General features: G+C 36.5%; 1 protein-coding gene across 7 annotated transcripts in view; it reads left to right on the forward strand.

The window, feature by feature from the left end:
* HEATR5A (HEAT repeat containing 5A) overlaps positions 1–9086 on the forward strand; it is a 65267-nt gene extending 56181 nt beyond the window's left edge. For 5 of the 7 annotated variants that reach the window (XM_033063720.1, XM_033063718.1, XM_033063722.1 and 2 more), the window contains 6 exons: positions 362–509; positions 1173–1445; positions 3799–4023; positions 5459–5613; positions 6951–7164; positions 7439–9086. In XM_033063720.1, the coding sequence (XP_032919611.1) occupies positions 362–509; positions 1173–1445; positions 3799–4023; positions 5459–5613; positions 6951–7164; positions 7439–7740 (1317 nt within the window). In that variant the 3' untranslated portion in view covers positions 7741–9086. The remainder of the gene's footprint in view (positions 1–361; positions 510–1172; positions 1446–3798; positions 4024–5458; positions 5614–6950; positions 7165–7438) is intronic. The other 2 variants (XM_033063721.1, XM_033063724.1) reach the window with 1 other exon arrangement.
* Positions 9087–13643: the final 4557 nt, after the last annotated feature.

Genomic DNA, 13643 nt, shown 5'->3' on the forward strand with positions numbered 1-13643 from the left:
TTTTCTAAGGTTAGGAAGGAGAGGGGGGAATTGGCATCCTGCCAATAGAGTAAAGTAGAGGGATAGGGTCAGTTCACAGGTATTACAGGGGTTAAGAGTTAAGGGACATACCGTAAGTTACAACATCCTATATCTTAAATAACTGTGGTAATTATTTTGTTGGGAGTATTGATAGTCACGGCTGTTACTGAGAGCTAGGAGCTGGATGGTGAAGTAAGTACCAACTCAAATGATTGTACCAATTACGTTGTGTTATTTAGTGAGATCAATCAGAATAACACTGTTGGCTTTAACAAGTTCCTAAAGTTCCTAAAACTCCTGCATTAAAATTAAAATTTATTAGATGTTTTTCTTACGGTAGGAGTTGGGTGTAGAGCTGCTGAATGTTTTGCATCGACTGATACTGACCAGGGAGTCGCCTGATATTCAGCTTGCTGTCCTTGAAGTGGTTCGCTTGATCCTTTTTGCTGCTCAGGAACATGTGAAGGAAAAGCGGAGAAGTGCAGAAGGTACAGTACTCTATGAGATGTTTGAATATCTGTTATCAGGGTTAAAGCAATTCTTTCTTGGAAAACTGGATCCTGAGATGTGTCTTAATTGAAGTGTCTCACAGTTGGATTCTAGTTCTAGTTTACTTAAGACAGTCCAGGTTCCTGACAGGAGAAATTCAGGTGGTGTGATAGACAGCAGGTGGTTGGGGTGTTGAAAAGAGGGTAGAAAGTGAGGAGGAAAACTGCACAAACTGCAGCTGAATGGCATCAGGGAGGGAGGAGTCCTAGGACAGCTGCAACTGAGCAATGGACATGCTTGGGACAGCTGTTACAAGCCAGGTTCCGATAGTTATTCTGATTGCAACTTCCTAACATTCATTTGCTAAAAGGAAAAAATTGGAAGAAGGATCAAAATGCCTGTATCAGGTGACATCATGTTGGCTTGGTGCCTCAGGATCTTGTACATCAAAGTCTATTGTGCATCCTTTTGCCTTTTGGTAATCATTGCATAATTTACTTATTCAGAAGGATGGTGTTTGCTATGAAATTTTGAATACATATCCATGCACATATATATGTGTCAAGATTATAATTTGGTGCTGTAAGAGTCTTAAGAAGTAAACTTTTTGGAGACAAGTCACAGCCTCCAGACTTCTGCCATATTTCTTGTTTCTCTTTCAGTTGATGATGGTGCTGCAGAAAAGGAAACGTTACCAGAATTTGGAGAAGGCAAAGACACAGGGGGACTGGTGCCTGGGAAATCATTAGTCTTTGCAACACTGGAGCTGTGTGTTTGTATTCTTGTCAGACAGCTTCCCCAGCTCAACCCTAAATTAACTTGTAGCCCTGCAGTTCCACCTGGAAAACATCTGTTACTGTCAGAAGATGGAAGCAGACTGGTAGCAGCAGCATTAGTTATTCTCTCTGATGTTCCTGCAATCTGCTCTCCTGAAGGTATGCTATTTCATCACAAGAAAAGATAAATGAAAGAATATTAGGCCCTTCTCTGCCTTTGTTATTACCTAATTTTCTTAGCTGGCTAGGTCTGGCAGCAAGTTTTGATTTGCTTGTGACAATTTCCTTTTCTAATTATTTTTTGACTGTCAAATTGCAAAACAAGTTAAAAAACAGAAGCAATTAAATGAGTAGTTTCTCTTTTCCTCCCACCCTATAGCAGTGCAATTAATAGATTCATTTTGTACTGGGAAGTATAGAACAGCTACATGATTATATGCTACTTGAATTGTCTATTCTGGGATTTATAATGCAGACATAAATTAAATTTTAAAGGGAAATCTGTGATGTTACCTGTCCGTCATTTGAACATTAACAAATGGCTGCAAGGAGTTACGGTTGAATTCTCAGATTAGTTGACTTTTACCCATGATCCATTTTGGATTCACTCTAAACTTTAGGATGGCTCCCCTCCACCAACCCTCAATATCATATTCATACATATAATCTTTCAGTGCTGATACAGCCACACATACAAACCATTTGTGCCCCACTCCTTGGTTCCCACCTCAAGTATTGTTGTTACACCTTATGCAAATTTCTGGCATTTACCACCCCTAAAAATTTCTTTTTTTTTCTTTTTAAACAAGTTTGTTCTCCCTTAAATGATTCTTCTGTGGGGAATATGATACTCCAAATGGAGTAGCTGGCAGCCCTTGCAGTCCTTGTAAGGTGATGATATGCTTTCTCATTTCCATCTGCAGCCCATTATTTATCAGTTCAAAGTGAAAGGAAATAAATATAGCATCACCTATATCTGAGGACAGCTATCTTGTATGAAAAATAATCTCTGATTTTTTTCTCACTGTAGTTGTGTTTGTCTTTAGCTGTCCATGTTATTCCCAAATAAACAGGTTGCAGGATCAGACCTCAGGGAATGTTTACTCTAGACAAGTTAAACATTTTGTTCAGGTGACTAAAAAGAGGAACTTAAACTTGCTTATACAGTCAGGTGGATAAGGAAGCAGCTCCAAAAGTTGGCTCACATAATCAAAGAGATGAGAATTCTTCTGTGGAGTTGCATAATTTTTTTTCCCCTTTAGTAGGTAACTGAAGTTGCAGTCCTGTGACTGCCGTGTGTCTTACTTCAGGCACCTGTCATGATATGTTTGCATTAAAAAAATTACAAGTAAATGGTATTCATATCTACATTTCCTAATGAATTCCAACATTAAATTTTCAAATACTTGGCTGTCCAAAAATAGATCTCTTCAGCTTCAGAAAATACTTACACATAAGTCAGAGACTCTCATTATTCAACAGGTGTCTCATGAACATCAGTGCATTAAAATCTTAAAAACATAAACGTTTTGCTTTTTAGGGAATGAGATAAGCATATTAAGCCATATGCTTAACTCTGTACTTTGCTGAGTCATAACTTAGGACAGCACCTAAGTATGCAGAATTTCTAGATTGCCTCCAATATATACAGAATTCTGCATTACTATTAGATTCCAAGATATAAAAATAAGTGAAACTGCTATGCCACGTAATTCCTGTGAATTTTAAAGCATTTTTAGTGATCTCTTATTATGACTGGTCAACTATCAGATTCTCAGACATAAAAATCTCTTTAGTAGCCTATGGAACAATCTGCTTCTCTCCTTAGATATTTTTTTAGAAGCTTCTATTTAAATTCTAGGGGGTTTTAGACACATATTTATTCTGAAGTCCTTTTTACTCTTTCTAAATTCTTGACTTCAGTGATTTCCTGGAGCAATGGCATCCTTAGCCATCATGTGGTAGAAGTATTTCCTCTTGCCAATTTTGAAATTACCTGTTAATTTCCTTCACTGTATTGTCTTCACCTACAAAATATACTTAGATGCTTATACTTTGTTTTCTACTTTTCTTTCTATATAGTAGTATATACAAATAATATACTATGTACTAGTATATATACTATATACTGTACACACTACTATACTTTGTATACTTCCATGGTTCTTTTCCATCAGAACCATCTCCTCAGTGGTTCTGATCTTTCTGTTCTTACTTTTCTCCGAATATGACATTTCACACTTTATGTAGTAAAATCATCAAGGAAAATATATACAATGGTTATTTTAAAGGGGAGGAAGTCTAAGTTCACCTAAGTAGTCTGACTCCCTGTTTGTTCTAGCAGGCCACATGATATTTAAAGTCTTTTCTTCAACTTACCAGTGTCTCTATTCATAGATATGCTTTAAAATTATAAATAGAAAAGAGAATCCAAGAAAACTGCCTCTTTTTTTTCCATGTAAAAGATATCTGCTTTTTAATTTATGTGAAATTAATTTGCATTGTTTTATAGGAAGTGTTTCAGTTCTTCCTACTATTTTGTACCTAATTATTGGAGTACTTAAAGAAACTGCTGTGAAATTTCAAGATGGCCAGTTACCTCTGACAGTTGCTGCATCTCTACAAGCTCTTAAAGGACTCTTGTCTTCTCCAATGGCTCGAGCAGAGAAGAGTCAGAATGCTTGGACTGATCTTCTACGTAGTGCTTTGGTCACAGTGCTTGACTGTTGGGATCAAGGTAAGCACAAATATTGGGTTTATGAGTTGAAAATGAGAAATGTTTGTGTGAAATGTTGTTTGGTTTTATTTAAATTGAATTCATACACATCTGTAAAAAAGACTTCTCTCTTAGTCACAAGAGAATTAGCTGGTTACCAAGTACTGTTGAAACTCAAGTGTGATCTTGCACTACAATCTATATGAGAATTCATCATCTATAAAAGTATAAACATGGGTGTTGTGATTTAAGCCCAGCTGGAAATCAAGCACCATGCAGCCACTCATTCACCCTCCACTCCCTCTTCCCCCACCCTAGTGGAGTGAGAAGAATCATAGTAGAACTTGGATATTGGGATAAGAAGAGTCTAATAATTGAAACTAAAATAAAGTAATAATGGTAAATGATAATAATAATAATGGCAGCAAAAAAGAGAGAAACAGTTGCTTACCACCCTCTGACCAATGCCAGACCCCCCTCCCTGAACCAAGATCATCTGCCCTTCCAAGTAACTCCCCCAATTTATTTACTGAGCATGATGTTCTATGCTGCGGAATATCCCTTTGGTCTGTTCAGGTTACCCATCCCAGCCATGCTCCCTCCCAGTTTCATTTGCTTATCTTCTCACTGGCACATCATGAAACTAGGGGAGAAGTCCTTGGCTTAGGATAAACACAGCTTTGCAAAAAACATCAGTGTGTTATCAACACCATTCTCATTCTGAATCCAAAACACAGCACTGCAACAACTACTGAGAAGAAATTAGCAGTACCCCAGCTGAAACCAGGACAGTGAGTTTGCAGGCTTACTCCTGTGATGTGTAGTGCCATGGAGTAGTTCCATGGTATGAAGGCAGAAACAGGAGCTATGGCTTCAATGTACAGGTGGACTTAAAAGACAGCCGAGTTAGTGTCTCTAGTGAAGCAAAGGGTATTAAAACAGTAGTGCAAGGAGAGAATTTTTGTCTTAATCAGTTTACTGTCTGCTGCTACTTCAACTTCTTGAGTTTCTAGTATTTTTATTGTTTCTTACATTTAATCTCTTACATTGTAATTTGTTGTTGGAACTTTTGTTTACAAAATTATTCAAAACTTATAGCAAAATAATATATTTTTAAATGCAAATTTTATATTATTCTCAAATACATTGTACTCTAATATATCATACCAGATCTTCAAAGATATTTAGTGTACTTTATACAAAGAAACAATGGAATAGTAGTATGCTATAATTTCTAAATATGCCTGAATTTCTAAATATCACCCCTGAATTCCCATTTTGGCCTTGGGTTTTATTGCAGTAAAAATCCATCTCACTGTATCAGAGGATGTAATGTATTTGAAAACAGAGTTTCCTAAATAAATTTAGACATTGCTATTTCTATTCCACCTCTTTTATCACTTAAACTCACAGAATTTTCAATGCAAATCTAACAGTTTCCTTACTTTGTTAATAGTAGATGGCCTTCTGCAAGAACTTGATGAAGTCAGCCTTCTCACTGCTATTACAGTATTTGTTATGTCTACCAGCCCAGAAGTTACTACTGTAGAGTGCCTTCAGAAGCGTTGTATTGAGAAGTTTAAAACAACACTTGACTCAAAAGATCCTCTCGTAAGTACTGGTGAATGTCACTACCATACTGAATGAACATTGGCTTATTTTAGTTGTATTGCTAGTCCTGTGCGTGGATGGATGTTAATTCGCTCCTGATGATATAATTCTCTCCTATTGTATTTTAAAATACAGTTTGAACAAGTGAGCAAGACCATGTCCAGCAGTGCATTTAATCTTTTTTTTTTTACTGTGTCAGACTCACAATATAGATGTCTAGTGTTTCAGGTATCTGTCAAATTTTATTTGTTCATTTTATCTTCGACACACAGATACTGTCTCTGGCACAGGAAATCCCTCAGCTGTAAGTCTTTGAGAGCTGGAGCAAGTACCACTACAAAACCATTACTGTCCCGTAGGAATCAGCTCCTGGCCACTGCTGGATGCAGCTTACTGAACTAAATTAATGCTTTGTTCTGACCTAGCATAAATATGTTGATATAGTGGCATTGGATTATAGTGCCACAGTTCATATATTACTGTCCTTCACCTAAAAAAATAATATATCGGGGGAAAAAAGTATTTATGCAAATGGTGGTTTTGGGTGTTGGGACTACCTTGCTTTCAAGGTTCAGCTCTGAAAAAAGCATTCATTAGATTTCATATTTGTTAAAATTCACTGTAAGCTGCTTTTCTTGCACCTCCTCTGTATATATTGGTGTAGTAATAGAGAATTAAACAAAGTTTCATTTACTTGAGAAATAACTGTAAGACAGTACTTTTTTATATATCAGTACATTCCTAATACTGTAAAACTTGGTTTTCACTGTTAGGAAACTGAAAATGCCAAATGTGACTGCAAGGAAATACTAGCATGCATTTGCAAATTTCATCCAAGTATTTAGACATCAGAGCTGTTCAGAAATTATGTAGGAATTTGGCAGTTTCAATTCTTTTGACTGCCAAAGAGATGCAAGCTACTGCAGCATTTAAGGAATTTTAAAATTGTGCCTACAGTTTGACAGGGAAATTGCTTACATTTTAAGTACTTTTTCAGTATTATTGCAGTTTTACTAAGAAGAGGGTATTTTCAAAATAATACTAATCTTCCATAAAAATAGGAATTTTTTTTCTTAATTGGAAAATGTCAGAAGATATAAGACTTGATGGAAAGGAACAGAAAGCATGATCTGGTTTCTATCAATAATTGATTACAAGTTATAATGGTCCTGTAAAGTATTATACATGAGCAGCCTATAACCTGAGGGATTTTCAAGTTGTGTTGCACATTTTTCCACCTCCCAACAATTTTATCTGACAAGCTGATAGATTTAGAACACACAGAGATGTATTTTGAACTGTGATGTTTTGTGACTGCAAATTTCGTTTCCCTTTAGGTACAGTGTAAATGCTACCAGCTGCTGCACTCCATCTTTCAGCATCCAAACAAAACTGTGTCATACCCTTATATCCATTCTTTAGCACCATCCATTGTGGGGAAACTGCAGGAAACAGAAAAAGCAAAACCTGAAAATGCTGCTGAACTTCAAGTAATTCAGGAGGGAATAAAGGTGGTTACAGCTCTGACAGCCGCTGCTGAGGAGCAGCACCGTAAGTTACTTCCATTTCTTGCACCCGAAGAATTAAAGATTCTCAAAGTTGCCATAAATAAACTAAAACCAAAATGACCACTAGCAATTCAGTCCTGAACAATAATTGCCAACGAAATTGCTCGCAGGAATGTTGGGTTTTTTACTCTACAGTTCAGCTAACATTTGCAGCTTTATAGTTTGAGTTAAATGTTAACTTAGAGGAATACTTTTAGTTAGAATTTGACACTATTTTAAAAAATTGTGTATTTAAGTTCTGTTTTCAATGTTTATAGGTGCTCACTTGGTGGCCTGCTTTCTTCCCATCCTCATTTCCTTTCTTTTGGATGAAAATGCGCTGGTTTCTGCTACAATCTCGGCAAAAAATCTACATGAGTTTGCTTTGCAAACTCTGATGCAGATTGGTCCACAGTACTCATCAGTTTTTAAAAAACTAGTGACCTCCTCTCCAACTATGAAAGCCAGGCTTGAGTCAGCTGTTAAAGGCAATCAAGAAAGCATCAAAGTGAAGACTACTAAACATGCAAAAAATCCTGGGAAAAGTTCAAGCATTCAGCTAAAGACCAATTTTCTTTAAAGCCCCATATTGTCATTTTATATCAACAGCAAAAAAGTCCCTTTTAATTTCTACTCACAAAGGATTGTCATGAGTTGATCTCTTGTATTTCAGTTTGTGCTGAAGTATTACAGAAAGTTTTTAAGAGAAAGCAAGTCTCTAGATAACTTTCTCTTAGTGTAAGACAAATATCTCTAAACTTTATGAGTAAATCAGAGGTCATCAAATCTATTTTTTTTATTATTTTGGACTAAAATATCAGAAATGCACATGCCTATATTTAAAAAGATGTAGCGAACTTTACCACAGATATATTTAGGAGCATTCCACACTTAGCCATTAAGTAAAGTTAACTTTTTTTTTAATCAATATTTGTCAAAAATAAGTTACTGTAATTGATTTTTGGATTTAACAGGGACATAAATTTTCTTACAGCTTGTAATCTATGCTAATTACTAATTTAACACACTGCATCATTCATTAAACAGATTAAATATCCTTGCAAGCCTTATGATAGTTTATTGTTGATCTCAGAAAATTCAATTCAATAAAGGTAATATGGATAGCTTTAATCCTTATAACATCTTGAGCTGGCCAAGATGTAACAAATGCTGTGGAATACAGCTCTACAATGCCTCTCTGGGGACTGTGGTTCTTTCCAGAGTGGGACTGGCATGCATATGTAAGGATTGACAGGCTCAGTGCCTTGCTGCTTGACACAGTCTTACTTTTCAGGATGTGTACCTTGATAAGTTTGTGTTAGGGGAGCCAGGCAATAGATTACATATCCTGTCCGGGACTGGACAGCAATTCTAACGTACTGTGCCTCAATTCAGACCTCTGCTCTATCTGGATGGATGTTCCCTGATCTTTGAATGATCGCTGATATATACATGTCATTTCATTTCTGCATCTCTGCAGTGGGAGATGGACGTATTTGAAGTCACCTTGTCTGTGTCTGTAAGTAGAGTGCAACAAACTCATAATAAGAAGTATGTAATTAACATTTTTAGCAAGGAACATATTTTAATATAGAAAAATAACTACCAAAACTGCAATGGCTATAAAGAATTTTCTAAGTACAATGTATTGACCTGTTTCTTAATAGCAGTATTACCTAAACCAAACACTGTCAAACTGAGGATACTATTTTCCTTCTTGAATCTAATTGCTTTAAAAGGAAGAAGAAAAAATATTTACAGAACTGAGAAACACACTGTGACTCAGGAAGAGTGTGATGTACTGTATTTTATTAGAAGTTTTGTATATAAATATAATTGTAAATTGTACAGAATTAACAATTTGACCAAAGTTCTAACAATTCTTTTTTCTAATTTACATAAATAAACCTAATTTTCTTCACTTAATATTTGTCTTCATTACTTTGTCCAATAGCAGAGGAAATCTAAGGACTTGTGTATCAGAAAAAAATGTTCTGTGCAGCCTCAAGGAAACTAATAATAAATGTTTGGGTTGGATTCATCAAGGTCTGTGACTTGACATTGCAGGTATTCCTCTGTTGTGAGGAGCACAGTGAGTAAATAAATAGGACCAGGGAGATTTTTTTGGTGTAAATCCCTGTGTTTTGTGCCAAATGCTGAAATGTGTGAACTGTGGGAAGATGGTTGAGATGCCTTTCATCTTTCCCTGGAGAACCAGAAGTCCTGTGTTCCATCTCTTCATTGAAGTCAAATCTGTAGTTGCTGGCTGTGTTAAAAGGGACTTAGATTTGGCACTTACTCATCTTTATCTCGTTGGTATTTTTTTTACCATGTTGCTTTACCCTTCCAAGTTTACTGGTGGGGTTTTTTGTTTTGTTTTGTTTCCCAAGACTGATTCTGGAAGATTATAAATCCTTATGAAACTTAAAACATTTAAATGAAACTCAAGTCATGTTTGTTATCAAAATGGCCAAGTATATTTGCTGAGGAAGTTAGTTGCTACAAAAGGTATTTGTGGCTACTTTTTTTGTTTTCTCTCATGTATAACAATGTACCAAGATTTTTTTTGATCTTGAGAAGACGATCTATTGAAAACCTACTTTGCTCGAAAACTTTTAAGAAGAATATTCAAATTGCAAGAGTACCAAGGAAAGCTGTTAAAAGCCAAAAATTAAAGTTTAGTGCAGCTTAGTCCTAGATTTCTTAGAATGTCTTTTTGCAGTAGCTCACAACTGAGCCGATGAGAAGTGCCATAATTATGTGATTTGACATTTCTTGATCAAGTCTTGTGGGCACGTGTGGAAAGTACCATTTTCAACATATCTGTGTATTGCAGAAGCAAAAATTATTCCAATAAAGAGAACTGTTGCTAATTCTTAATGTCAGCTGTCAATTAGGACAAATGTGTGGGCTTTATTTATCCAGATAATTAATTTATTCACATAGTAAATATACCTGTGCCCTGAGTTCTACTTTCTTACATACACATCAACAATGAGTTTGATTGCATGAATGATACTACTCATTTAAAATTTTATAAAAGAATCCTATGGGTATTACCTTGTTTCAATTATAAAAAGACTTTGGCCTTTAGATAAGCGGTGTCTTTGATGCTGTCTTACAACGAACTCGCATAATTCTCTTTTTTCCTGAAGAAATAAGCAAGACCACAGAGCAGTTTTGGTTTTGATTCTTCCTTTTTAGGCATTGCCTGACATGCAAGCTCTCATGTTTAGCCAAGCAAAAAGAGCCAAACGTGTTTAGCCATAAACCAGAGCCCCACTTTCAGCTCTCCTGGTTCCTGTGTCCCTTGCCTTCTTTCTGATTGTTTTTTGTGTCATTTCTCTACAAGAACCAATGCATTTTTCCAGTAAATTGTCTTTGCAATGCAGCATGTGGCCTGCATGCATGTTTACTTTGTATGTTTCCACTGTTTATACAAGGAGTTTAATGGGTTTGTGTGACAAAAGATCCTATGTCCAACCTCAAGTGCATATATACACACATGACTACATCATGGAGTGTGCTATTTCAGCGCTATGCAAAAATTATTTGCAGACAACTTCCTGTTGACTGCAACAAACCAGAATTGGTCAAAGCTATGGGATGTGGTTCTAACTGGATACAAGTCTGTAGCACTGCAGCTGAAATAGCAGCTTTTCTGTATTGCTTAGACTAGAATAAGTCTGAGACTGGCCTGATATGTTCCAAGATGCATGAGTCACCTTGAGGCTGACAGAGCTATCAGTTCAGTGATGCACATATCACCATAAAATGGGATTATCAAATGCATAGGAAGCATAGCAGATTTTTTTATTAATAAATGTCAGTTACTAATTGGAATTTCCAAAGAGATTTTTTTCCCTTCAAGACTGCCACAGCAGTATCAAAATGAGTCGTTGTAATTGCAGGAGTGGTGGAAGGATCTAGGATAATTTGCTGGTTTATCAGAAGTAGCAGTCATACTGCTTAATAGGGAATTGGGTGGAAAATTCAGCAGCATTTCAATATAGCTTTAATTTGATTAAAGTTGGGTGTATCTGTGGCAATAACAACATATGAGGGGTCACTGTGACAGTCTCCTCTGAAGCTTCGTCACTAATCTCAACACTAGGTATACATATTTTGTTTTCAGGTTCCTGAAATGTAACTCTCTTATCACTAGGCAGTAAGTCAGAAACAGTTTCCAAAAAAAACATGGTGTTTCTTGACCAGTACTGGTCTACTAATAAACCACTCATGCTTCCTGCCAGTGAAAAACCTACCAATGATACTTCAAACTAAGCAAGAAAGCAAAGGGAAAAGAACTTAGACAATTAGCACTTTGTTTAGGAAGAACATACAGCAAGGTGGATTACTTGTCTACTTCTCTGCACTGTGATATCAAAAACCACTGGAAGAGTCACTCCACTCTGTGTTGAAAGTAGCATTGCTTGGCCAACCCTGATCCTGCTGGTGTTCCTAGATACTGCTTTTTGCACATGAGAACCTCTAATCCTAAAAACTGGCTAATAAACTGGCTCTTCTGCAAGTGTTAAAAGAAGTGCTCAGATTTGTCCGTAGCACCTGAGCAGGAGCACCTGGAGCTGTTGCTGTAGATGACATTTCACAGAGGACTCCCATGCAATTAGCTGAAGTATGTAGCAAGCAGTTCAAGCTGTTTTAATGACAGTGGGCTATAGATTCAAAGACATAAAAATTAAAAAGCATATTTGGCCACAAGCACTATCTGCCTCTAACATATTTAAAGTAATGAACACTGAAAGTTGATTATGCAAAATGAAATAAGCCACCTGCATTTGATGTGTGATGTTATCTGCACAAGGGAACCCTAAAGAGGTCAGTGCTATGCCACCAACTTAGCCAAAATGGGTGGTTCTTACTTTGATTTTGATGTGTGGTTGTGGATTTTTTAAGCTTTTTTTTTTTTTTTTTCCTAAAATATTCTCTGGATTCTCTGGAGAATTAGTGGTTTATTCCATATAACAATGAAAGGGGAAGTTACATCTAAATATAGCAAAAGTAAGGCTGAAGATATTGTCTGAGAAAGAGATCAGTGCAAAAGCAGGCTTTTAAAACCTCCTGCAGTAACCTGTGGTACGTTAACCCAAATTCTGCAGCCTAATGTCTGTTGTGGTCTATGTTCCTTATGTCACTTCCATACTCCTGTTTAGATGAAGTGCAAAATCTGATTCTAGAAGGAGGAATGTGACATCAAATCCCCTTCCTCTGTTCTTGCATTCCAGCTACTTAATGGTGGCACAGGCAGGAGGAAACAAGTTGTGAGGATGAGCAGCCAGAACAGAGCCTGCTCTGTGTGTGCATATGAGTGCCTGTGCCAGCTTGCCTACTTACTGCACAGAGAAACTTATGTATATAAAGAGGTTTTCAGGTGAAGAAAATCTGTTCCTACTAGTTATTGATAAGGAGCTAAATTTAGTAATGACAAAAATTGATAAAGTCCCATTCTAAGCTACAGCCTTATAATTTGCAATTGTGTAGCCTAAGAAAATGCCTTTTTTTAACCAGTGTTAATATTCATGTATTAAAATGTGTGTGAACTATCTCACTGACAGTACAGAATTACTGAGAATCCCTGTTGCTACTAGTGGGAATTTTTTTCTTATTATAACCTTCTCTGGGGATGGTTTTGTTTATGATATTTTTGTAAGCATTTTTTTCTTCCCACTGTATCAGTTTTCTGTGTCCTTTTCCACAAAAAACAAATAAGGTTCTGTAAGAGACACATTTTCTGTGGAATTATGAAGTATACAGGCCTCAGGGATTCTGGAAACAATTTTGATTTATATCTAAGAATAGCCATATTATGCAATTTGAAAATAAAACCTATAATTATGAAGGCAAATGCTCTTAACCTCATCTTCCCTCATGTAAAATTCATGTCAAACACCAAGAAAAAATTGTCACAGATGTATGCATGTTTTATGGGAAACACAAGGATAACTGGTTCAAGCTGCTGCCACTAAATTAACCTGAAAATCAGTTAAGGGAATAAAATAATTTGCTTATAAGAAAAGATCAGGTACTTCTTCAAGCACATTTATTAAATAATCAAGGATGGGATGAAGAGGGGAAATAGAAAAGGCAATACAAGTGAATGTATTTTCCCTTCCAATCTGAGGCACATGGCAAGCTGGCAGGCCACATAGTAATGTAACCACGGGGAGGGTGGGAGAGTAGATGGGCTTATTTTTAGTCCATTCCTCCCAGTTCCCTCTTGAAACCAACAATTCTGGGTATAATGTACTTTTGTGGATTGAGAATTCTTAAGCTGGTTGGAGAGAGAGTCTCAAGAACCAGTGGTCTTGAGTTGGTCTTGAGCCACAACCAGTTGGAGCATAGTTCTAGGCACCCTCTAAACCATATAGTAAATGTAGATACATGCAGACCCTTGGGGCTTAAAGACTTGCAATCTTCTATCCTGATTTTCCCGCATAACTTTGGAGATGCGTCCCTGTCTAG

The sequence above is a fragment of the Catharus ustulatus genome, chromosome 6 (genome assembly GCF_009819885.2).
Source record: "Catharus ustulatus isolate bCatUst1 chromosome 6, bCatUst1.pri.v2, whole genome shotgun sequence".
NCBI lineage: Eukaryota > Metazoa > Chordata > Aves > Passeriformes > Turdidae > Catharus > Catharus ustulatus.